The sequence below is a fragment of the Daphnia magna genome, unplaced genomic scaffold (assembly GCF_020631705.1).
Source record: "Daphnia magna isolate NIES unplaced genomic scaffold, ASM2063170v1.1 Dm_contigs160, whole genome shotgun sequence".
In the NCBI taxonomy this organism is placed as follows: Eukaryota; Metazoa; Arthropoda; class Branchiopoda; order Diplostraca; family Daphniidae; genus Daphnia; species Daphnia magna.
In genome coordinates, this window is record NW_025533146.1 from 152283 (window position 1) to 175761 (window position 23479).

A 23479-nucleotide genomic window follows, 5' to 3' on the forward strand; every position below is an offset into this window, starting at 1 on the left:
TTTTGTTTTTTTTTGTTTTTTTTTGGTTTTTTTTTCTTATTTTCATCCGCATTTATTTTTTTCTCATTTTTTATTCATGTGTCTTTCACCTTACCTGCATATGCAAACTCCATCATCATTCCATTTGAAAACGAAGCCATCCGTCTATTTCCGTCTAGTTCTTTATTTCTTTTCTGTCTATGCTATTCATTCTTCTTACAGTGCCACTAAAAGCTGCCATAGGGTAGGGATTTGTTTGGTGTTTTTTTTCTTTTTCTTTTTGTGTTGAAACGTTTTGTCTCTCGAAAGGTGTAGCTGAATGTGAATATGTGTTTCGAATCGTCAAAAGTCAGGAAAGGCCGAATGTTGCGGATTGGCCGCAAGGAGTAGCGGATCGACCGTCAGAGGAACACCACCTAGTTCGTCTGTCTCCCAAGCCAGGGAGGACAGTCGAGTCGAGAGGTGTGATCCTGGTTACAGCAATTAAGAGAGAGCCCTGTTCATCCACTGGCTACCTCTCGCGAAGAATCCCCCTTTCATCTATGTGCTATTCCCTGGTTTATCTCAATAAAAACTGTAAGTTACTGAATCCTACTTTATTTTAAGATTGTTTACTGGTTGTGGTCGTATTCAACCGCTCGGCCTCCACAACACCATGAGTTTTTACTTCTATATGTAAACAGCATCAAATATACTTGTATTCAATGTGAATACACTGTTATACCATAAGTTTTTACTTCTATATGTAAACTGCATGGAATATACTTGTATTCAATGTGAATACACTGTTATACCATGTGTTTTTACTTCTATATGTAAACAGCATCAAATATACTTGTATTCAATGTGAATGTACTGTTATACCATGAGTTTTTACTTCTATATGTAAACAGCATCAAATATACTTGTATTCAATGTAAATACACTGTTATACCATGAGTTTTTACTTCTATATGTATACTGCATCAAATATACTTGTATTCAATGTGAATACACTGTTATACCATGAGTTTTTACTTCTATATGTAAACAGCATCAAATATACTTGTATTCAATGTGAATAAACTGTTATACCATGAGTTTTTACTTCTATATGTAAACTGCATCAAATATACTTGTATTAAATGTGAATACACTGTTATACCATGAGTTTTTACTTCTATATGTTAACTGCATCAAATATACTTGTATTCAATGTGAATACACTGTTATACCATGAGTTTTTACTTCTATATGTAAACTGCATGGAATATACTTGTATTCAATATGAATACACTGTTATACCTTGAGTTTTTACTTCTATATTTATACTGCATCAAATAAACTTGTATTCAATGTTAATACACTATTATACCACGAGTTTCTAATTCAATATGTAAACAGGATCAAATATACTTGTATTCAATGTGAATACACTGTTATACCATGAGTTTTTACTTCTATATGTAAACAGCATCAAATATACTTCTATTCAATGTTAATACACTGATATACCATGAGTTTTTACATCTATATGTATACTGCATCAAATATACTTGTATTCAATGTGAATACACTGTTATACCATAAGTTTTTACTTCTATATGTAAACAGCATCAAATATACTTGTATTCAATGTGAATACACTGTTATACCATGAGTTTTTACTTCTATATGTATACTGCATCAAATATACTTGTATTCAATGTGAATACACTGTTATACCATGAGTTTTTACTTCTATATGTAAACAGCATCAAATATACTTGTATTCAATGTGAATACACTGTTATACCATGAGTTTTTACTTCTATATGTAAACTGCATGGAATATACTTGTATTCAATGTGAATACACTGTTATACCATGAGTTTTTACTTCTATATGTAAACTGCATGGAATATACTTGTATTCAATGTGAATACACTGTTATACCATGAGTTTTTACTTCTATATGTAAACTGCATGGAATATACTTGTATTCAATGTGAATACACTGTTATACCATGAGTTTTTACTTCTATATGTAAACTGCATGGAATATACTTGTATTCAATGTGAATACACTGTTATAACATGAGTTTTTACTTCTATATGTAAACTGCATGGAATATAGTTGTATTCAATGTGAATACACTGATATACCATGAGTTTTTACTTCTATATTTATACTGCATCAAATATACTTGTATTCAATATGAATACACTGTTATACCATGAGTTTCTACTTCAATATGTAAATAGGATCAAATATACTTGTATTCAATGTGAATACACTATTATACCATGAGTTTTTACTTCTATATGTAAACAGCATCAAATATACTTGTATTCAATGTGAATACACTCTTATACCATGAGTTCTTACTTCTATATGTAAACTGCATCAAATATACTTGTATTCAATGTGAATACACTGTTATACCATGAGTTTTTACTTCTATATGTAAACTGCATGGAATATACTTGTATTCAATGTGAATACACTGTTATACCATGAGTTTTTACTTCTATATGTAAACTGCATGGAATATACTTGTATTCAATGTGAATACACTGTTATACCCTGAGTTTTTACTTCTTTATGTAAACAGCATCTAATATACTTGTATTCAATGTGAATGCACTGTTATACCATGAGTTTTTACTTCTATATGTAAACAGCATCAAATATACTTGTATTCAATGTGAATACACTGTTATACCATGAGTTTTTACTTCTATATGTATACTGCATCAAATATACTTGCATTCAATGTGAATACACTGTTATACCATGAGTTTTTATTTCTATATGTAAACAGCATCAAATATACTTGTATTCAATGTGAATACACTGTTATACCATGAGTTTTTACTTCTATATGTAAACTGCATCAAATATACTTGTATTCAATGTGAATACACTGTTATACCACGAGTTTTTGCTTCTATATGTAAACTGCATGGAATATACTTGTATTCAATGTGAATACACTGTTATACCATGAGTTTTTACTTCTATATGTAAACTGCATGGAATATAGTTGTATTCAATGTGAATACACAGTTATACCATGAGTTTTTACTTCTATATTTATACTGCATCAAATATACTTGTATTCAATGTGAATACACTGTTATACCATGAGTTTTTACTTCTATACTTATACTGCATCAAATATACTTGTATTCAATGTGAATACACTGTTATACCATGAGTTTCTACTTCAATATGTAAACAGGATCAAATATACTTGTATTCAATGTGAATACACTATTATACCATGAGTTTTTACTTCTATATGTAAACTGCATCAAATATACTTGTATTCAATGTGAATACACTGTTATACCATGAGTTTTTACTTCTATATGTAAACTGCATGGAATATACTTGTATTCAATGTGAAGACACTGTGTAACGAACCAACTGCATTATTTACGCTTTACAGAAGATGGCAAATCTGCACGGACCTTGAGTGTACGCAAGGTGTACACAAAGGCAACGCCCACATGACCAAGTGACCACACGCCACCGCCATCTAAGCCACACCCAATGTGCCACTTGCAATTCTGTATAAAAGCAGTGTTATTCGCAACAATATTCAGAGTAGTGCCATGCTTCTTGGTTTGATTGTATTGCTATTGTAGAAGTCTAATAAATACACGCCTGGCAAACCTTACAATTGGAGGTCCCAACGAGACTTGAAATTTAAATAAAAGATTTTGTCACCGGTATAAGAGACTTCGAAACAGTAGACAATAAAATTGAATCAGGAGGATAAAGTACTAATAATTTTTTTTTCTCTCTATTTCTACTTGCGTCGGTCAACAAAATCCATCACGGTAAGCGAATGCAGAAATCTTTTTTACCACAGACTACTCTCAGGACCGACTCTATTTACCCAGACTTAACTAACGAAACTTCACCACCACTAAACCCATATTTGAAAACCCATGATATAACAAATCCTGAATCTGAAATCAAAACGCCAAGAGCCGCATTTATTCTCAGCTGGAAAGAATTAGTTGAAATAGAATACAAGTATACTAAGGAAAAATCAAAAAGTTATCAAACAACTTCAACAACAACCACGATAAAACAATTGGAAGATAGAAAAAAAGAGGCAAATACAGCGGCGCATAACGCCTTATACCAATTTGCGTACTCAATATTAAATAAAACTTTAAATACGCCAGACGAAATCACTCACGAGACAATAAGTAAAACAACAAAAACTATAAGAGATCAGATTCAGTCACTCGGAGGAGAATTTAGTAACGTAGACACTCTTTTACAACAGTTAAAAACTGTTAACGGTAAAGAGAAAGAATTCTTGATCAAAGTAAACACCGTTCTACAAGAAGAAGCACTTGCGCAACAAGTCGCAGAGAAAAAACGAACAGAAGAAATCAGTTTAGAAAACTTTAACTTACAAAAACAAATTGCAAAAAAAGAAAGGAACCCAAATCAATTGACCGAAAAAATAATAGAAAGTAACGAATTCTTAAAGAATTCACTAGAAAAAACTTATCAGCGAATCAGTGAATTAGAACAAATAATTCGAAAAAACACAGAAAACGAAGAATATCTTAAAAAACTATTGAAAAAGAAGGAAGAAACCACAGCACACGTGGAAACCGAAGGTCAAGAAAATATAAACAAACTCCAAAACGAAAACAAGTTACTCCTAGAAAGTTATAATACCGTTAAGAAACACGAAAAGGCACAGAAAGAAAGAAGCGACGAATTAGAAAAGGAGGTAAGAGAATTGAAAAACTCTCTCGAAACAACAAAGGGAGAAAGAAGCTGTCTACACAAAGGGAAACTAGAATTAGCCGCAAGGAATAGAAACCTCGAAAGACAAATAAGAGATAAAGAAACACTCATTTCAACACAGGAGAGCAAGATACAATGCCTTGAGGAACGTCTAGTGGAGTATAAAAAAAAAGAAGCTTTTTTCATCGAAGCAGAGAGCGCAGACAATTCTAGAACAGAAGAACATACAGGAGAAGTTTCAAAACTAATAGAACAAATCAACGATCTAACATCACTAAGTGAAATAAACGACAAATCATTACATTTCGAATTAGATACCGAACACGTTTTAAAGCAACAGCAAACTATTGAAACTCTAAAAAAACGAATAGAGACCCAGAATAAAACAATAGAACTATTGCAGAAACAGAACGAACTTTTTAACAAAGAGAAACCAAATTTTAAAATCATGGGATTTGACCATGAAACTCCTGAGGAAGCTGAGACTTCGAGACACAACCCAATAGGAAAATCAACAGAAAAAACCCCTACCGCAGAAGAAATAGACATGATCAAAACCTTTACTCAGCCAATAGTAAAAGTATTGGGGGAACTGTTCTCTCGAGAAGATAAAAAATCCATCCCTCCATACAAAGGAAAAAGCACCGACAAAATGATAACGGAGTGGCTTAAAACAGCTGAGCACGTAGCAAGAAACAACAATTGGGACGACACCAAAAAATTACGATTCTTTTCAGACAGACTTAAAGGTGAAGCTCTGGATTGGCACGAAGAATACGTATCAGAGCAAGGAGATGAACTTGAATACGATGACTGGCGATCAGCAATCATAGCAAGATTCCAAGACGCTTATGACCTAGCCGCCTTAAAGAAAAAATTATTGCAGCTAAAACAGAAACCGGAAGAAAACTGCAGAGCATTCGTGTCAAGACTAAACAACCTATACGACGGAATCGAAGGAAAAGAAGAAAAACTTGACCACAACAAGACAGTTGTGGAAGACCAGCTCTTGAGTAAAGTTAAAAAGATGCGGGATACCACCAAAATTAAAATTTTAATCCAAGGGATCTTACCAAAAATAAAAACGGAACTTTACCTACGAATGCCAGAAGATGCCAACGACCTCGATCCACTATGCAAACAGCTGTTTATTTCGGAGCAGATCTTGCAAAACAAAGAAAAAAATGACGACAAAGAAATAACAGCAGTCATTGCCGGCATTGCACACCATGGAAAACAACAGGATTTCGAAATAGAGAAATTAAGACAGAAAATTTTAGAGATGGAATGTGCTAATAAAAATGAAATATCACAGGAAAAAACTGCAGTCCTAGCAGCAACTGACCAATACGAGCCCCGCAGATCACAATCACGGGAACACAATTCAAGACCACAGTATCCGAGAGTACGATTTAACAATAATCAGCAAAACAGCCGCGAATAAAGCTACTCACGCAGCCGAGAACCAAGTTTTTTCAGAAGCAGAGAAGCCAGCCCATATAGAGAAAACTATAACGCCCAGAGGGGAAGGGAAAGTTTTCAAGAATCAACAACGCAACGCCAAACACCTTATTCATACGGGCCACATCAAAATGGCCAACGGCAACTAAACCAAAGACAATTTCAACGGCCACCGAATAATTTGTATCCACCGCGAAGGAATATTTACCAACCCTAAAATTTTGGGAACCCTCAAAATCAGCCATGGCGTGAATCGACTGGTGATCAGTATCAACCACGAGGTCAACCTTTTCACAACACACAACCAGCGAAAAACAGTGACATTACGTGCTACAAGTGCAATAAAAAAGGACACATTGCAAGAGAATGTTGGACAGATATGGCACGTATCAACCGTCAACCACGACGTCAAATGTAGGAAACCACTCACTCTATAATTCTAATAGCATTAATCACTATCATGTAAAACCTAACTTTACGGCGGAAATACCTAAACTTATACGTATCCCAATTAGAATTTGTGAAAAAGAAACAAAAGCTTTAGTAGACACTGGTGCAGCAGCAAGTTTAATTTCATCTAGCTTTTATTTTAACATAAGTGATAAAAATTTAAAACAAATAAGAAACAGCGATGATCCGATATTTAGGACCGTATCAGGAAAAGAGCTCAAATCATTAGGCCAATTGAATTTAAAATAACAATAAATAAGAATCATTTCATTAACCACAAATTTTATGTAATGGAAAATCTTAATGAAAATTGTATCTTAGGATTAGATTTTTTGGCTAGCAATAACGTAAAAATTAACACTAAAAATAAGCAGATCAGTTATGATCACTATGGAGAAGAACATAGTTTTTGCGAGAGTATATTGCCATTGTATAGCATAACTTTTTCCGAAGTGGGAATAAATATCCCACTAAGACCTTTATCCAATGTAGAAGAAGAGGAACTTCCATTAACTACAAAAGACTACATTAATTTAGAAGCTTTTAGTCAATTAGATTTATCAAACCTGGAAAATAGAAAATTAGAAAAGAAGGACTTTAAAATACCTAATTTTCCTAATGAAGTAAAAACAAAAATTGAATGGTTGCTTGTAAAAAACGAAAGATTGTTTGCAGATAAAGAGTCAGACCTTGGGTTGGCTATTAATGTCAAACATTTCATTAATACGGGAGCTAGCGCACCAATTAATCAGCGTCTGCGTAGAACGCCTGAAGCACTAAAAAATACGGTAAAATCGAAGATTGATAGTATGCTACAAAATAAAATAATAAGAGAAAGTCATAGTCCATTCTCAGCAGCAATTGTAATGGTTAACAAAAAGGATGGTGAAATGAGAATGTGCATTGACTATAGACAATTAAACAAAATAACGATAAAAGATAGATATCCCTTACCTAGAATAGATGATACCGTAGATGCATTGTGCGGTTCAAAGTATTTTTCAACATTGGATTTATTAAGCGGATACTGGCAAATAGAAATAGAAGAAAGCGATAAATATAAAACAGCCTTTATATGTGAATTTGGACAATATGAATTCAATCGTATGCCATTTGGATTGACAAATGCACCAAGCACTTTTCAAAGAGCAATGAATAACATCCTGAAAGATGTTTTTTTTAAGTTTGCATTGGTTTATCTAGATGACATTATTGTTTTCAGTAGTTCGATTGACGAACATATAAAACATTTAGAAGAAGTTTTTAAATTGTTGACAAAAGCGGGTTTAAAACTAAAACGAAAAAAATGCGAATTCTTTCAAGAGAAGTTGGACTATTTAGGTTACATAGTATCAGAACAAGGCATAACACCAAATCTTAAAAAATTGGAATCAATTATTAATTACCCTGCACCTAAAAACACAAAAGAATTGAATTCATTTTTGGGACTAGCAAGCTACTATCGAAAATTTATCAGAGCTTTCGCTGATAAAGCTCATCCATTGACAGCACTGACAAGGAAGTCAGTCGAATGGAAATGGGGGCTGAAAAGGAGAGGATGGACTTGCAAACAATGGATTAAGACAAAGAAAATAACCGGATCTTTCTGGATAGGGTCTTTTGACACAGTTTATTCACAGGAAACAAAATTACTCTCAGCAATTGAATGCTGGGAAATGGTAAATTATAAAAAATGTGGGGGTAATCTTATGCAGGCAGGAACAACAACGTTGAGTTTTACATCAACTCCTACAGGGGAAGGGAAGTGGTATGCTATAAAGGAATACCATGCATTAAATTGCTTAGCGGAAGAGATAACATTAAAACAAGAGACACCAGAAAGCTTAGTGGAAAGTCCATTTGGATTTTTAAACACCACTCAGCAAGAAGGGGAGTATACACAAAATCATAACACCATAGTATGGGGAGATAGATCAACAAATTCATCAAATTCACAAATTATTTTTAAAGGTGAAGGGTATATAGAATTAACAAACTCAATGGTTAATGTAAACACTAGCCGTCTTCTAGATAATAACAAACAGATAGAAATAACTTTCTCTAACAAACCAGATATAAATAATAAAGAATTTACCCAACCTGGATTTAAAGTAGTAGGGATACCTTTGACATTTCTTATTTTTCCAGGAGAGACGACCACAAAGTTATATAAAAATTTTAAAATTTCATTACCATCCTGTGAGAACCAAGTAAATGTAGATACATGGTCTTGCAATGAATACGCAGACCCAATAGCGAGCAAAGTAAAACGGTCGACTAATAACGAAATTGAATTTCTTGACAATCGTCCTAAAAAAGAAGCTATGGGAAAAAGACTTTACAGCATATCGTATGCATGGGGTTCGATACGATTGGGACATCCTATAATAACAAACGTAGAAGAAAATGGAATAATGATTAAAAAAGATACAATTGCGTATCTCATGGTTAATGGCTCATCAATAAACACGCAAGTATCAGTCCACAACCAATATGATATCCAAGACCCTTTGCCAACAGTAACAAAATTCGAATACATCGTAGATCATACCATAAGGCTTATAAACACTAACATCTGCATCGTGGCAAATGAAAACAGTCAAATTATGGCAGAAAATTGCACCGAAAACACATCAAGGTGGATCCTGGATTTAACTAACTACCAATGGATTTCTCTGGAAACAGGCCTATGCATCACCTTACATGATGAAGAAGAGGGACGAGTTAGATTGGCAACACTAAAAACATGCAGTAGACAAGGAACAATTAGTGAAAGTCAACAATGGGTTATCGAAATCCTAACAACGAACCCAGATGTGTTGGACAATTTCCCAGATGCATCCATTGACGAATTCGAAGAAATCCAGTTGGAACAGAGGACATCAGTTACAACGACCGTCAGTTCGCCAATTTTTGGAGGATTATTAAAACGGAACCATGGGAGAGGAAATATCATATGGGACATGATAGGATGGGGACTAATAAAACATGGTAAGTCACCCGATGAAAAATGTTTAACACACAATGGCATTAACAAAGCAATAACACTCGAAACATGCGATCCTAATTGGATCAAATGTCAAACAAGCCTACAAGAATTATTAACAAGTAATGACCCCTTGGTGCAATCACAAACAACCGTGGCTAACTGTAGCGAAGCATCCAGCAAGGGCCAAGTCTTCGAATATTCCTCCGACTTCACGATAAGACCATTTAACACAAACAACTGCATTAAAGCAAACACAACGATGCTCATCCTGCACGAATGCTCAGATAAAAGTTCCATCTGGGGAACATTCGATCACACAGGACAATTAATGGCCAGTGATAGAACAGGACTTCATTCAGGCGCTTCGGGCCGGAAATGCCTAGCAATACGGATCGACAAATTATCGTTGGGACACTGTCATGGAACAAGCCAGAAACAACATTTTAGCTTCGAGTACCGGAATCCACATCAACCTAGAACATTGTCGGCAGCAGCAATAATATCTCTACATACTCAACACGCTTTATTTGGAAAAAATCTACCAATCTTGCCACCATTGAACCATCGTGATCCAAAGGAGATTAACTATAAAACAAACGCAACGGAAGGAATAACTAAAAATTCGACCATAACGACAAAGTCAGCAACATCCATGACTGCTACAACAGATAAATCAGTCATACCTTCCATTGCAGCCAAGGTAACAACAAGTGCGAAGACAGAAACAACAACAACAACGATTAGGCCGACAACAACCACAACAAAACCGACAACAACCTTCAGAACAACAACAACAAAATCAACTACTACCACAAAAAAGCCGACAACAACCACAAAAAATCCGACCACAACCACACAAAAACCGACCACAACCACACAAAAACCGACCACTACCACACAAAAACCGACCACCATCATTCAAAAGCCAAGTACTACCACACTAAAAACAACCACTATCACACAAATACCAGTCTCTACACCCAAATCAACTACAACATCAAAATCTACTACAAAATCAACAGAAGCAGAGAAATTACCAACAATAACATCAACAACCGCATCAACAACATTAACTAGTACATCACTCAAAACGACTATCACGACACAGTCATCTACAACTACAGAAAAAGTTAACACAGAAACCACAACGACAGACACAATAAAACCAAAATCTAACCAAGCTGAAATTATTTCGTCCACCGAGCCAACTATAAGCCTAAAATATCTTACACCAAGTCAAATAAGAGAACAGCCGAGCGAAACAACAACCACTGGAATAACAAAATCAAAGGATAGCGAAGAAAAAGATATAGACAAAATTGAGAGACAACACAATTCAACCCGGGATAAATCAGAATTTCAAGACAAAAATTCAAATGATCAATTTAAGGCTTCAAGACATCAAAAAGAAAATACAGCACACGAAATTGTAGTAGATGACTTTCGACCGCTAAATGACGCTAATACAAGTAACGGTCTACCAAAATCCACTGAGGAGCTAAGTAACTTGATAAAATACGAGCTTGGAAAAATGCACGAGCAATACAAAATCAGTATTGAAACTGAACATGACAATAAATTGGCAAAAGAAATTCGGGATGTGTACTGCCAGTTATCAAAGATAAAACGAACGCAAGCCATAATCTTAGCCCAAACAAATGGATTGCTTGCAGCCGCCGCACTCGGACTTCCAATGTGTACAAGGATATATGGTTTTGGTCAAGCCATGACATTGCAACAATGCGACCCAAAAAGGATATCACTAACAGCAAAAGAGACCAAATGTGGGTTCCAGCCATTTTTCGTTTACGGAAAAAACAACTGTACGATAGGACTCGACGGATGGTCTATTCATCCGTATTCGGAGTGTTTTTGGAAATCACAATTGATAAACATCAACGGATATCCTCATACGTGGCAACATAACGCAACAGCAGGAGACTGGATTAAACAAGAGGCGACCATACACACCTCAAATCTGGATTTAATTGCAGAATTCGAAGAACTGCACTTAAACAGTTTCGACTATGGATTAAGGAACCACCCAGCTCATGGAACAATGGAAATGGAACAGCTGAACATCCTAAATGACCTGGTGGGACGAATTAATGAAGGCGAAGGCAAAGAGTTACCTGACATCCTAGTAACAGAAGAACAGGACAATCAAATCGGACACATGTTTTCCGGGTTTGACACCTTAAAAATCATGGCTCTCTCAGCGATAGGATTCATCCTATTTCTCATCTGTCTAAGAATTTTTATTGCCTGTAATCCTATTCCACGGATTAAGGAAAGCTTCAGACGACGCAAGCAATCACGTAACGTAAGCGAAAGTGATGGTCAAGAAATGGATTCAATGATACCAGAACCCATCTACAGCGCTGGAGGAGCAAATGAAAAACCATTCATTAGGGAATTTGCACCTTTAATGACGTTAGCAACAGAAACGCCAAAAGAAACCCTTACGTCGATAAACACACCGAGTGCACCAAAGAAAGGAAAATTGTATCCTATCGAAGAATTAAAATGGGAAAACGAGCAAAACAAGGAATGTACGGGAAGTCATACGACCTGCAGCTATGTCGTTGGCTACGGAATGGTGTGGGAGGATCTATGCAGATGTACTCCAGAAGACCATTTAAAACGCACAATTAACAAATAACGATTTAAAAAAACAAAAAACAAAAAACAAACAAAAAATCGTAGATGTAGAAAAGGATTTTATTTCCAATCAGTAGTTAAAACAAAAACAAAACCAAAACCAAAAACAAAAACAAAAACAAAAACAAAATACAAAAACAAAACCATAGTGAAAAATAGAGTACACCGACGGAAAACAAATCAATCTTCCTCAGCTGAATCAGTCAAATGATTCAAAACAGCCAAACGGACTTGTCGGTGCTCAAGTCGTATCTGGATACCGGAATACGTCAGCTCCGGATATATATTGGAAACCGAAACCGAAGGATGATAAATATCATCCCCGGATTCTGCCCACCACAAGAACCATGCGTGCAGCAGTGGAAGAATATCGCGAAGTCGGGCGTAGCCAGGATATTCACTATATAAAAAAAATAAATAAATAAATAAATAATAATAATAACTACAAAGAAAATAGAACAAAAATAACAAAACAAGAAAAGAATTCCGAAAAACAAGAAAAGGATAACATAAATGAACAAAAAGACGGACTTACTTGTAGTAGAAGTCGTTACACCAAACAGGCTGTACCACGGATAGGGGAGCAACGGGAAAGGATACACCACTCCGAACCTTGTTGAACAACTCTTCGAACAACTGCACATCGGCAGTCGTGAAGCGACGAAATTCACAACACGGATTTTTAAAGATCAACGGGTGGAAAAGCGAAAAAGCCATTCTAATTTCAGCAAGATGCTGAGAAACGAAATCTAACGTATACATGATGACGGAAAATGGGGGATTAAAAAAAAACAGCAACAGAGACAGTCAAGCGACAACTGAAGAAGAAAGACCACGCTACACCAGACTACTTCGATCGCCTTGATGCAATCTTAAAAAAAAAAAAAAAAATAATAATAATAATAAAATAATAAAAAAAATTAAAAAAAGGGAGGGGGGAGAAAAAATAACCTTCCATAAATTTTTGAAGAAGGGAGAAATTGTGTACGAGACGAAACTCTATATAAGGTGAAGTCGTAAAAATCTAGCATTTACATATAAGGTAAGAAGTTTTTGGGGATCAATTAAACAAAAGATTCACATATATTGTAGAAATGTTTCTCAGACTAGAAGACAAAAGAAATCTAAAAAAAAAACAAAAAAAACATTGACATTCAAAGTAGATTTCTTTAGTAGATAATCGTAAGCAACCTTGAGCATGTTAGGGGTAGGTACTCCAACTATATAACAGACAAACAAGCAAGAAAAAACTTTTTAGTTGTATTACCAACCTTCCACGGAAAGATACATTAAAAAAAAAAAAAAATGGACCCAACCAAGAAAAACGTAGAACTAACAAATGTTGACTGGAGTGACGAAATCTTGATGACTTGGATTGAAGAAGATACCCCGCAATTGGAAATAAGTGAAACGCTACCAACAGGAAACGACTGGGAGGACGAACTCTTAGCTAATCTAATGGGGTAATGAAGTTAAAAGTGATATACAAATTAGTGCGAACGCAAGTGAAAGTATGCAGATATCACGGAATATAAGTATGGAAGAAGACGTAACAAGATACAGCAATAGTGAAAGCGATTGTGAATTTATACAAGAAAAAAGTTCTATATCACCATCAGAAACGGAAGAAGAAGAAACATCATCGAGTAAAGTGGGTTACTACTACAGTAAAATAGAAAGTGACTTAGACCCATCGTCGTCAGACAGTGAAACGGTTGTCAACTGTAAGGCAGTAAGTCTAATCAACAACGAAGAAGAACAGGAAACTTGGTCCTTGCCAGTTCCCTTAATAACACAAACGGCCTACTGTAAAAACTGTATGATGAAAACATTCCCAGCTATGGACACGGAGATGGCACGAAGAAGAATCGTAGCCATAACGATGTTGATGAAAGGAGAATTCAACTACAATTTGCTGGAAGTATCAAGAGAAATGATCAGAAACCACCTACTAGAAGCAAGAGAAAATGGGAAAAACATAAAACAAATTCTGGACACTGTTTTCCCCAATGGAACAACATTATTACACGGGAGTGTGATAAAAGAAAGATTCGATGTGACGGATATGTTCCTTCAATACGGAGCTGATAGCAATATTTACGAGGAGGGGATAACAATAGCACACCGAGCAGCAGCGGATAATAATGTCCATTTACTCCGTATTCTATCCCATCACGGTAATACATTCAACATCCAAAACAGCATGGGAGAGCCACCATTACTAGTGGCTATAGCTCTCAATAATATGGAATGTATTAAATATTTGTGGATGGATCGCATTATTGTGCACCAAACGCTGGATGAAGAAACAGTGCTACATTATGCTGCTAAATATAACAACAAATTCGTCGCGGAAGTATGTCCAGCGGAATTCATCAATAGAAGATCACGCACATCAAAGGAAACTGCATTACAAATAGCTGTAAGGCACAGGCACACAGATATTATAGAAATATTGTTACGTCGAGGAGCTCGAGATGATAACCTCAATACGGACGGAAAATATGCACAGGACTATATAGATGACGAAACTAGCATTCGAAATCTATTCCGAAAATTCCGAGTGATAAAAAGAAAAAACAAGTCTATCAACAGCCAGACATCATCTAAAAGAAAATAACACCCCATTATTTTAATCATCACCAATGCTACAATATTTTAGGCGCTTCTTATAACTATATATTTTGGCGCAATTCACGTTGGCTTCCTAAGACCTGTAGTCTGCACACAAAGGTAAAATTGGAGGACCAATTTATCCTGCCGCATAGGGGGGAAGGAATGTAACGAACCAACTGCATTATTTACGCTTTACAGAAGATGGCAAATCTGCACGGACATTGAGTGTACGCAAGGTGTACACAAAGGCAACGCCCACATGACCAAGTGACCACACAGCACCGCCATCTAAGCCACACCCAATGTGCCACTTGCAATTCTGTATAAAAGCAGTATTATTCGCAACAATATTCAGAGTAGTGCCATGCTTCTTGGTTTGATTGTATTGCTATTGTAGAAGTCTAATAAATACACGCCTGGCAAATCTTACAACTGTTATACCATGAGTTTTTACTTCTATATGTAAACTGCATGGAATATACTTGTATTCAATGTGAATACACTGTTATACCATGAGTTTTTACTTCTATATGTAAACTGCATGGAATTTACTTGTATTCAATGTGAATACACTGTTATACCATGAGTTTTCACTTCTATATGTAAACAGCCTCAAATATACTTGTATTCAATATGAATACACTGTTATACCATGAGTTTTTACTTCTATATGTAAACAGCATCAAATATACTTGTATTCAATGTGAATGCACTGTTATACCATGAGGTTTTACTTCTATATGTAAACTGCATCAAATATACTTGTATTCAATGTGAATACACTGTTATACCATGAGTTTTTACTTCTATATGTATACTGCATCAAATATACTTGTATTCAATGTGAATACACTGTTATACCATGAGTTTTTACTTCTATATGTAAACTGCATCAAATATACTTGTATTCAATGTGAATACACTGTTATACCATGAGTTTTTACTTCTATATGTAAACTGCATGGAATATACTTGTATTCAATGTGAATACACTGTTATACCATGAGTTTTTACTTCTATATGTAAACTGCATGGAATATACTTGTATTCAATGTGAATACACTGTTATACCATGAGTTTTTACTTCTATATGTAAACTGCATGGAATTTACTTGTATTCAATGTGAATACACTGTTATACCATGAGTTTTTACTTCTATATGTAAACAGCCTCAAATATACTTGTATTCAATGTGAATACACTGTTATACCACGAGTTTTTACTTCTATATGTAAACAGCATCAAATATACTTGTATTCAATGTGAATACACTGTTATACCATGAGTTTTTACTTCTATATGTAAACAGCATCAAATATACTTGTATTCAATGTTAATACACGGTTATACCATGAGTTTTTAATTCTATATGTAAACAGCATCAAATATACTTGTATTCAATGTGAATGCACTGTTATACCATGAGTTTCTACTTCAATATGTAAACAGGATCAAATATACTTGTATTCAATTGTGAATACACTGTTATACCATGAGTTTTTACTTCTATATGTAAACAGCATCAAATATACTTGTATTTAATGTGAATACACTGTTATACCATGAGTTTTTACTTCTATATGTAAACTGCATGGAATTTACTTGTATTCAATGTGAATACACTGTTATACCATGAGTTTTCACTTCTATATGTAAACAGCCTCAAATATACTTGTATTCAATGTGAATACACTGTTATACCATGAGTTTTTACTTCTATATGTAAACAGCATTAAATATACTTGTATTCAATGTGAATACACTGTTATACCATGAGTTTTTACTTCTATATGTAAACAGCATCAAATATACTTGTATTCAATGTGAATACACTGTTATACCATGAGTTTTTACTTCTATATGTATACTGCATGAAATATACTTGTATTCAATGTGAATACACTGTTATTCCATGAGTTTTTACTTCTATATGTAAACAGCATCAAATATACTTGTATTCAATGTGAACACACTGTTATACCATGAGTTTTTACTTCTATATGTAAACTGCATGGAATATACTTGTAATCAATGTGAATACACTGTTATACCATGAGTTTTTACTTCTATATGTAAACTGCATTGAATATACTTGTATTCAATTGTAAATACACTGTTATACCATGGGTTTTTACTTCTATATGTAAACTGCATGGAATATACTTGTATTCAGTGTGAATACACTGTTACACCATGAGTTTTTTCTTCTATATGTAAACCGCATCAAATATACTTGTATTCAATGTTAATACACTGTTATACCATGAGTTTTTACTTCTATATGTAAACTGCATGGAATATACTTGTATTCAGTGTGAATACACTGTTATACCATGAGTTTTGACTTCTATATGTATACTGCATCAAATCTACTTGTATTCAATGTGAATACACTTTTATACCATGAGTTTTTATTTCAATATGTAAACAGCATTAAATATATACTTGTATTCAATGTGAATACACTTTTATACCATGAGTTTTTACTTCTATATGTAAACAGCATTAAATATATACTTGTATTCAATGTGAATACACTGTTATACCATGAGTTTTTACTTCTATATGTAAACAGCATCAAATATACTTGTATTCAATGTGAATACACTGTTATACCATGAGTTTTTAATTCTATATGTTAACAGCCTCAAATATACTTGTATTCAATGTGAATACACTGTTATACCATGAGTTTTTACTTCTATATGTGAACAGCATCAAATATACTTGTATTCAATGTGAATACACTGTTATACCATGAGTTTTTACTTCTATATGTAAACAGCATCAAATATACTTGTATTTAATGTGAATACACTGTTATACCATGAGTTTTTACTTCTATCTGTAAACAGTATCAAATATACTTGTATTCAATGTGAATACACTGTTATACCATGAGTTTTTACTTCTATATGTAAACTGCATGGAATATACTTGTATTCAATGTGAATACACTATTATATCATGAGTTTTTACTTCTATATGTAAACTGCATGGAATTTACTTGTATTCAATGTGAATACACTGTTATACCATGAGTTTTCACTTCTATATGTAAACAGCCTCAAATATACTTGTATTCAATGTGAATACACTGTTATACCATGAGTTTTTACTTCTATAAGTAAACAGCATCAAATATACTAGTATTCAATGTGAATACACCGTTATACCATGAGTTTCTACTTCTATATGTTAACAGCATTAAATATACTTGTATTCAATGTGAATACTTTGTTATACCATGAGTTTTTACTTCTATATGTAAACAGCATCAAATATACTTGTATTCAATGTGAATTCACTGTTATACCATGAGTTTTTACTTCTATATTTATACTGCATCAAATATACTTGTATTCAATGTGAATACACTGTTATACCATGAGTTTTTACTTCTATATGTAAACAGCATCAAATATACTTGTATTCAATGTGAATACACTGTTATACCATGAGTTTTTACTTCTTTATGTATACTGCATCAAATATACTTGTATTCAATGTGAATACACTGTTATACCATGCCCTTTAACCTCTATATGTATACTGCATCAAATATACTTGTATTCAATGTGAATACACTGTTATTCCATGAGTTTTTACTTCTATATGTAAACAGCATCAAATATACTTGTATTCAATGTGAACACACTGTTATACCATGAGTTTTTACTTCTATAAGTAAACAGCATCAAATATACTAGTATTCAATGTGAATACACCGTTATACCATGAGTTTCTACTTCTATATGTTAACAGCATTAAATATACTTGTATTCAATGTGAATACACTGTTATACCATGAGTTTTTACTTCTATATGTATACTGCATCAAATATACTTGTATTCAATGTGAATACACTGTTATACCATGCCCTTTAACCTCTATATGTATACTGCATCAAATATACTTGTATTCAATGTGAATATACTGTTATTCCATGAGTTTTTACTTCTATATGTAAACAGCATCAAATATACTTGTATTCAATGTGAACACACTGTTATACCATGAGTTTTTACTTCTATAAGTAAACAGCATCAAATATACTAGTATTCAATGTGAATACACCGTTATACCATGAGTTTTTTACTTCTATATGTTAACAGCATTAAATATACTTGTATTCAATGTGAATACACTGTTATACCATGAGTTTTTACTTCTATATGTAAACAGCATCAAATATACTTGTATTCAATGTGAATACACTGTTATACCATGAGTTTTTACTTCTATATTTATACTGCATCAAATATACTTGTATTCAATGTGAATACACTGTTATACCATGAGTTTTTACTTCTATATGTAAACAGCATCAAATATACTTGTATTCATTGTGAATACACTGTTATACTATGAGTTTTTACTTCTATATGTAAACTGCCAGGAATATACTTGTATTCAATGTGAATACACTGTTACACCATGAGTTTTTACTTCTATATGTAAACTGCATCAAATATACTTGTATTCAATGTGAATACACTGTTATACCATGAGTTTTTACTTCTTTATGTATACTGCATCAAATATACTTGTATTCAATGTGAATACACTGTTATACCATGCCCTTTAACCTCTATATGTATACTGCATCAAATATACTTGTATTCAATGTGAATACACTGTTATTCCATGAGTTTTTACTTCTATATGTAAACAACATCAAATATACTTGTATTCAATGTGAACACACTGTTATACCATGAGTTTTTACTTCTATAAGTAAACAGCATCAAATATACTAGTATTCAATGTGAATACACCGTTATACCATGAGTTTCTACTTCTATATGTTAACAGCATTAAATATACTTGTATTCAATGTGAATACACTGTTATACCATGAGTTTTTACTTCTATATGTATACTGCATCAAATATACTTGTATTCAATGTGAATACACTGTTATACCATGCCCTTTAACCTCTATATGTATACTGCATCAAATATACTTGTATTCAATGTGAATATACTGTTATTCCATGAGTTTTTACTTCTATATGTAAACAGCATCAAATATACTTGTATTCAATGTGAACACACTGTTATACCATGAGTTTTTACTTCTATAAGTAAACAGCATCAAATATACTAGTATTCAATGTGAATACACCGTTATACCATGAGTTTCTACTTCTATATGTTAACAGCATTAAATATACTTGTATTCAATGTGAATACACTGTTATACCATGAGTTTTTACTTCTATATGTAAACAGCATCAAATATACTTGTATTCAATGTGAATACACTGTTATACCATGAGTTTTTACTTCTATATTTATACTGCATCAAATATACTTGTATTCAATGTGAATACACTGTTATACCATGAGTTTTTACTTCTATATGTAAACAGCATCAAATATACTTGTATTCATTGTGAATACACTGTTATACTATGAGTTTTTACTTCTATATGTAAACTGCCAGGAATATACTTGTATTCAATGTGAATACACTGTTACACCATGAGTTTTTACTTCTATATGTAAACTGCATCAAATATACTTGTATTCAATGTGAATAAACTGTTATACCATGAGTTTTTACTTCTATATGTAAACAGCATCAACAATACTTGTATTCAATGTTACTACACTGTTATACCATGAGTTTTTACTTCTATATGTAAACTGCATGGAATATACTTGTATTCAATGTGACTACACTGTTATACCATGAGTTTTTACTTCTATATGTATACTGCATCAAATATACTTGTATTCAATGTGAATACACTGTTATACCATGAGTTTTTACTTCTATATGTAAACAGCATCAAATATACTTGTATTCAATGTGAATACACTGTTATACCATGAGTTTTTAATTCTATATGTAAACAGCATCAAATATACTTCTAGTCAATGTGAATACACTGTTATACCATGAGTTTTTACTTCTATGTGTAAACAGCATCAAATATACTTGTATTCAATGTGAATACACTGTTATACCATGAGTTTTTACTTCCATATGTAAACTGCATGGAATATACTTGTTCCAGCCAAAATCGACGCTTAATTTATTCGGCTGCTGTTTATCTGATTATGTTTGTAATTGTAACGGTAGATGTCACGTCGAATAATCAGAGGGCGTAGCTATCAGCTGATCAGTTGTTTGCTTCTGTCTGATTTCGTTTCGATTCGTAAGAGGCCATTTTTGCCTAGTAAGTTTCTGATTCTGAAAGCTCTTAATCTGGTACGCTATTGGTGTCGTTTATTGTGTGTGTCCACTTGATTCTGCTCTGCATTCAGGTACTTGATTGAAATGTTATTTTATGACGTAAATTAATGTATTGTGTATTTGTGTTTAGAGTGTGTTAATTAATGCGTGATCTCTATTGAGTCACCCCTGGTATTTCTGGTCATAGCCCACTCCTAATTGTGGACCCTGGGCAATTTATTATATTATTGCTGATATGTCTTGCTTGAATGTAATTATTATGTATATCTATTTAGGCACCAGTTGAAAGGTGTAATATAATTGTATTACTCGTTGGCCCTAGCATTGTACTTCTTTGTTTCATTGGTGATCGTAGCAGGACCTGCTGCAAGAAGAAAGACAATGACAAAGGGCAAGAAGAAGGCTGCTCAAGCTCATCCTGAACCTGACGAAGACACAATTGCAGGAAGAAGGAAGAATCGAAACGTCCAGTCCATTTATCAAAGACAAGCAGAAGATCTGGGCAAGTCTCCAGCACAGTCAGTCAACGATGATGGACAAGGACTCAACCTTCAGACCCCAAATGCAAAAAGTGAAACCACATCTCAACACAGTAGAGCTCAAGATGCTGTTGAACGTGATGCTGTGCGTTCCAAAATTGATTTAGCATGCCAGATGATCAACAAGCTGATAGCAGAAAATGGTTCCCGCCGAGCATGTCGCGGATTAGTTGACAAGCTCGACTCCATGTATGCAGACACCGAACGTCTTAACTTGTTGGCTGTCATGCCGAATCATACAGAAGAGTTTGGAAGACAAGCAGCCATCCAAATTGCACTGTTCACCCAAATTGAGAAAGCCAAGGAAGACGTAGATGAATTCATCAATTCTCGTGCAGACGAAGCTTCTTCCATTGCTTCCTTTCAGCCTCTTTCTATTCGAAGGGAGGTATTGAGAAACTGGACTCAAATGACTTCTCAAGCCCTAGCTGATGCGAAACAGAAAGCTGAAGAAGCTCAACGAAACGCAGAAAAGTTGCAGAAGGAGTCAGTCGACGCGAAGAGGAAAGCGGAAGAAGCAAACAAAGAGGTGGAAAATTTAACAGGTGCTATGGAGAAAAGAAAATCTGCAAATACAGTCATCAGTGATGGACAACACGACTGGGGAGACAAAGAAGCTTCTATCAACGATTGGCGTCGGAAACCCCTCATTGAACCAAGGTCTCGAGAAACCGAAGAGGAAGGCGAGCCTGATTGCTGGATTGACCGATATTGCTCCGGTTTGGAAGATCCGACCTGGTTTTATTCTCACAAGGCCCCGTCATTGAAAAGCGAACTTCCAGTATTTTCTGGTAAAGCTTTAGACTGGTTCTGGTGGATTGATCTGTATCGTTCAATGGTGCATGATCAAAGAATTTCAGCTGGCGAGAAGTTAGCAATTTTGAAGAGTCGTTTAAGCGGTGAGCAACTGGACATTGTTCAAGGTTTAGGAGGAGGAGAACCCGCGTACAAGTCAGCGCTTTCTCGTCTCAAGCAGGCAGCTGGACGCCGGGATGTCATGCGAGTTCCCCATCTCAGTGAACTCGATCGAATGGATCTCGGACGTGATCCAACGGCATTACGTCGGTTTGCAGAAAAGGCACGGACTCATCTCTTCGATTTGACGCGGATTGGAGAAACTTCAAGCTCTGACATCATTGAACGTTTATGCCGGAAACTTCACCCAGCAGATCGACTCGAGTGGAATTCCAGAAGAGGAACTGGATTGGAGCGTAGAAGTCTCAACGAATTTGGGGAGTGGCTCTGTGTAAGAGCTTCGGCTTATCAAAACGCGTACAATATTGCAGCAGAACAATCATCTGGAAATGGGTTTGGCAGTTCACGACATCGTCCGACCACCGCTCGTGCTCATCACACTAGCTTCGAACCAGATCGTTCCGACAAGCCCTACAAAAGTCGCTGTTATTGTTGCAATGGAAGAGCACCGTGTTTTATCTTGCCCAACGTTCAAGGCAATGCCGACCAAGGAGAAGATCCGATTCTGCATTAGAAGGCGGTTGTGTCTCAAATGTTTTGGGGCGAAGCATTCAGCCAAAGATTGTACGTTTGGAAAAGGATATGGAGTGAAGGATTGCCCTTATGAACATCACAGCTTACTCCATGATGCAGGGAATATTCCGACTGTAAAAGGCGACAGTCATCACACTTCTCTTTCAGCCCGAGCGGATCAAATGAAGGTGGCGCTGGGAGTAATTCGGACCGAAGCTTACGCTATGGATGGTACAGTTATTCCGGTGTCGGTGATGATCGATGAAGGCAGCGACACTACACTGTTTCGAGAAGATTTCCTCCGGCGTCTGAAGATAATAGGGAAGAAACAAAAGCTGGATCTTGTTG

At 34.7% G+C, this 23479-nt stretch overlaps 2 protein-coding genes across 2 annotated transcripts; both read left to right on the plus strand.

Moving 5' to 3' along the window:
* Positions 1-9075: 9075 nt before the first annotated feature.
* Positions 9076-12094, plus strand: LOC123466389. Its single transcript, XM_045167228.1, has 3 exons — positions 9076-10749; positions 11011-12009; positions 12059-12094. Exons 1-3 carry the CDS (start codon positions 9076-9078, stop codon positions 12092-12094), a joined length of 2709 nt encoding a protein of 902 aa, XP_045023163.1.
* A 9267-nt stretch (positions 12095-21361) lies between these two features.
* On the plus strand, positions 21362-23132 carry LOC123467196. The gene has a single exon (XM_045167229.1). The coding sequence runs from the start codon at positions 21486-21488 to the stop codon at positions 23130-23132; it is 1647 nt and encodes a 548-aa protein (XP_045023164.1). The 5' UTR covers positions 21362-21485.
* The last annotated feature ends 347 nt before the right edge of the window (positions 23133-23479 follow it).

Excerpts from the sequence above, each read along its gene's own strand:
- LOC123466389 (XM_045167228.1), top strand. The coding sequence starts at position 9,076 with ATGGTTAATGGCTCATCAATAAACACGCAAGTATCAGTCCACAACCAA. Across the intron at positions 10,750-11,010 it reads CATCTACAACTACAGAAAAA|GCTTCAAGACATCAAAAAGA; the intron begins GTTAACACAGAA and ends GATCAATTTAAG. Across the intron at positions 12,010-12,058 it reads CCATCTACAGCGCTGGAGGA|CAACAGAAACGCCAAAAGAA; the intron begins GCAAATGAAAAA and ends TAATGACGTTAG.
- LOC123467196 (XM_045167229.1), top strand. The coding sequence starts at position 21,486 with ATGACAAAGGGCAAGAAGAAGGCTGCTCAAGCTCATCCTGAACCTGAC.